The 4,444-nt window shown below is 47.8% G+C and overlaps 1 protein-coding gene across 1 annotated transcript; it reads right to left on the bottom strand.

Annotated features, from left to right (window-relative positions):
* Window positions 1-623: 623 nt before the first annotated feature.
* On the bottom strand, window positions 624-2,003 carry UCRPA7_4975 (putative sulfide quinone reductase protein; the record flags this gene model as incomplete). Its single annotated transcript, XM_007917540.1, has 1 exon — window positions 624-2,003. One exon carries the CDS (start codon window positions 2,001-2,003, stop codon window positions 624-626), a length of 1,380 nt encoding a protein of 459 aa, XP_007915731.1.
* Between the last annotated feature and the right edge of the window lie 2,441 nt (window positions 2,004-4,444).

The following is a 4,444-nucleotide window of genomic DNA, read 5'->3' as shown; positions in this document are numbered from 1 at the left end:
AAATTGTTGCGCCAAAGGCGAAGTAGAAATCCATCAAGGATCCTACCAATTCTTAGGGGTTCGGCTTCTTATTATCTAGACCGGTTGTCGGTGTCCGGACCGCCGACTGAATTGAGCCGCTTCCGTGAGACTTGTAGAGAAACTGAGTGACAGTGAAACACATAGATCCAACTAAAAGTATGGCAATAAAATTGTGTTTTGCAGATCTACATCTATGGCCGAGATGGCAAGTCTTTCGTGTTCTTGATCGAATTTTTCACAGGCAACGAATCATCTGGCGACGGTATAGATGCTACTCAAACAAATGAAGCGTCTCAAAGAACCAATGCAAGGTGCACAGCACCAGATCGTTGACTGTAGGCAGTTCGCCTGTGCGAGCGTGTTCTCGGAATAATATGGACTGCTCATTGATAATCACATATGAAAAGAATAGAAGAACGTATCTATACTGTGTTGTCAGGTCAACTATTTCGTAGTCACGTTTAACGAGAGTGTTTCCATCGTCGAAGCCATCGGGGGTCCGTGGTATTTAGCGGCAACAGCCCCCAATAGCGATTCCCCAGAAGCATCATGCCAACTTCATACAAGATCCCTTAGAAGCTCACAAGATGTCACTTCCATTCTTATCTGATAAAGCCTTTTGGACCAGCCCAAGTACCCTTAACCATAGCTTTGTAGTATACCCATGGGAAAAAGTCCTTTTTGAGATGATAGAATGCTCGACGAGGAACACTCTGGTCAATGCCGAGAAGATCTCCGAAAGTTTCTTTAGGCTCGGCACCGTACTTGAATTCTGCCAGCATGACTTTGCCGTACTCTGTAATCAAAGGGCATGATGTATAACCATCATAGGAAGCGTCCAACTCTTTCCCGTCAAAAGTCTGTAAAATGTTGGATACCAAGATTGGTGCCTGGGAAGTTATAGCAGCTGCTGTTTTGGATGTGGGTAGACCTGAAGCATCTCCGATTGACCAGATATTCGCGTATTTCTTGTGGCGAGTCGTATTTTCGTCAACATCAACTAGTCCACTTTCGTTTGCCAAAGGGCTGTTGGCAACAAATGCGTGAGCTCCCATTTTGGGCACTACATGGAGTAGGTCAAACTGCCGCATGACCTTTTCGCCGTCTGGGCGTGTGAATAATGCTTTGTCACCGTTGATCTCGACAAGATCATGTTGAAAAAGACCTTCCACCGTGCGCTCTATGCGTAATTCGTCCAGCTTCTTGCTATACTTCGGTACGCCAAACATGACAGGAAGGCCCGTGGCAAAACTGATTTTGATCGGCGATGCACCTAAGTCAAGAGGCCGGAATAGGCCGTCTCGTTTCCACTTGTCCACCGCCATCCACAGTATCTTTTGCGGGGCTCCTGCACATTTCACGAGGCCGGCTGGCTGGGTGAATATGGCATTGCCCTTTCGCAGCTTGTTGATTGTGTGATTAACCTTGTCACATGTGTTGTAGCCGTATATAGTGGAGACAAGGGAATCAGGATCAGCGAGAGCCTCTGGCAGTCCCTTGATCTGGTCGTACTTGATGGCAATACCCGGAACTACTACAAGCTGTTCGTAGCCAATCTGAGCGCCGTTGCTCAGTGTGACGAAGCTGTCTTCGGGGCTAAAAGTCGAGACCGCCTCGTTGTAGAACTTCAGCTTCTTGTCGATTAGGCTGTCCAAAGACGAGCGAAGATCCTCTTTGTTCTTCAAGCCTCCACCAACAAGAGTCCAACCAGGCTGATAGTCATGCCATGTGGCTGGATCAACCACTGCAATGTCATCTTGGGCAAATCGTCCAGACCGAAGAAGCTGATGGCTGACGGCAAGGCCGGCCGTACCGCCGCCTATGATGACAACCTTATGGCTAAGTGAGGCTGGACGTAGCGGCGAGATTACTGCGTTGGTGGCAAATCGCCGCCTGGTGAAGCAGGTTATCGGAGCAGCCTGGGGAATATCGCGAGTCATAGCCGTCAAGCGGACTGCCTGTAATGCGCGACCGGCGAGCATGATGCAGTTCGGAATGTAAAGAGTGCGCGTTTAATGAGAGACAAAGCTCCTGGATCGAATCACCAGGTGTTCGGTAACACGAATGATAAGCAGGTAACAACAAAGCTGGTGACAAGATCGAGGATTAAACCCGAAACAATTACAGCAGATTACTTTGAGAGCCCATAAATGCAGGCTCTTTTTCAGTCAAAAGTCCAGACCTAGACAATTTGAGAAAGATTTTTACAAGCAAGCCGTGTGTGCAAAGGGCGAAACTGAAGTGAACTCTCACATTCGCCAGCAGGCTGGTTCTTTGCCACTGAGCCGTTCACAAGGCCGACATCCGCGATGAAATTGGACATCGGGCGGCCCGGGACGATCCGGCTGCGCAACATACGATTAATATATACGCAAAGCATGGCAGATGACAACCCAGTTTGGCTATGGTACTTGCATATGAGCACATTCCTGAGAGTACGAGACGGACGGGTCCCGTTCGGCGACGTGGGCCCCACCCGGCTCGGAAGCTGCCGCGCTGGGAATCGGTGAGTGATCGCCGACTACGTTGACGCACGTCGGCGACGGGTCAAGGTTGCCCTGGGATCTATGTAAAACGGCTGTTCGCGGAGGCTACGAATTTCGGTGTCTATGCCTATTTTCGTGACTAGCGAAACACCCTTTTTGTCTTCGTCATGAAGCTGCTACAGTACCATCTTTGCACCCAGCACCAGTCCGCGCCAACACGCCTTGGATCAATTCTTAGGACGAGTCGAAGAAAATCATCATCGTGGACGAATTCTCTAAATCAAATTCGCGGTGTGAATCGACAAGCTTGCCGCAGCCCGTCAGCTGTGCAAGGTATACCAGCACCCCTAAGCCTAGTTCCAAGTTTGAGGCACGCCAGTCGTTTGGCAAATTCAAGAACTCGACCATCAAACGCTCGTACGCAACGTACACTTCAAGCTCTACCAACAAACCGCGTTTCTTTCAGCTCTCAGGTACAAATGGCTCAGCAACCTAGAATCCATGACATTTTCGAGCCAGTTACGGGCACATGGCAATATGTGGTGGCCGACCCGGTTACGTCAAGAGCCGTCATCATAGACTCGGTTCTGGATTATGACCCTGCCAGCCAGGTCATCACAACAAAAGCAGCAGACTTTTTGCTAGCTCTCATAGATGAGAACGGGTATCACATTGACCGTATCCTCGAAACACATGCCCATGCCGATCACCTCACGGCCGCATCCTACCTTCAGAGCCGCCTCGGCCGGACGCAAGGTGAAAAGCCTCTCATTGGGATTGGTAAGCGCATCGTTCAGGTGCAAGACGTGTTTGGCCAGCGATATGGGGTTCCTGCCGACGAGTACAACGCGGTCTTTGACACGCTCTTTGAGGATGACGAGACATTTGACATTGGAGACATCAAAGGCACAGCCATTCACCTACCCGGTCATACACCTGATCATTTAGGATACATTATTGGAGGTAATATGCGCCTAAATCTTATATGCAGGCGTAAAAGAACTCGGGGCTGACTTGATTTTGACTCTAGACAATGTTTTCTGCGGTGATTCAGTTTTCCACGCGGATATTGGCACCGCCAGATGCGACTTTCCAGGAGGCAGCGCCAATAGCCTCTACCAGTCGGGTCGCAAGCTTCTTGACATGCCAGGGCACGTCAAAATCTGGACCGGCCACGACTATCCACCCGAGGGGCGTATCGCAACATCCTGCCTAACTGTAGATGAGCATAGAGAAAAAAACAAGCATCTTTCTGACGGGGTCTCGGAAGAAGAGTTTGTGGCTTTGCGCGAGGCACGAGATGAGCAAATGTCAGAGCCGAGATTACTGCACCAATCTCTACAATTCAACATTCGTGGTGGCCGCTTACCTCATCCGACACAGGTAGGTCTACGGTTGCTACACGTTCCCCTGAAGTTGAATGGTCTTCAGTGGTAGACACATCTCCGCTCCCTTGCTGGATCTTGATTATGTTTAACAAGTGCCATAAGTTCGTGTTCTGTTTTATAATTCTTTATAACTGAGGCTTCTCCTTTGTTGTACCATAGGAATCGTGTCTTTTGAAATCTCAAGGTAGCTTACCTAGCAGAATAAGGATGCTCGAGTAATCTAGAACTATCAATTCACATTATTTGTTGATTTATCAAGTGTAAAGAAGTGACTAGTCAATGAATTTTACAAAGTTACCTAATCACTATAGTATATATTATACTAGTAACAATTTATTATTATATCGATAGTATATAGATTAAATACATTTTATTGTATTTCTATAACTTTTTATTATTAAAATTAACATAGAGACTTTGCTTAATAACAAGGAGATGGCAGGAAAAGAGGCATGAGCTTGAATCATAAACCTAATTAGAGACCTTACACATGTGATGGATATCACAGGTTGCAAACCCTACATGATGGCTTCAGCACCTTTCAGCCTT

Source organism: Phaeoacremonium minimum, assembly GCF_000392275.1.
Source record: "Phaeoacremonium minimum UCRPA7 unplaced genomic scaffold PA7_03_scaffold_377, whole genome shotgun sequence".
In the NCBI taxonomy this organism is placed as follows: Eukaryota; Fungi; Ascomycota; class Sordariomycetes; order Togniniales; family Togniniaceae; genus Phaeoacremonium; species Phaeoacremonium minimum.
The sequence above is the reverse complement of the archived record's forward strand: the minus strand, read 5'-3'. Positions and strand labels throughout refer to the sequence as shown.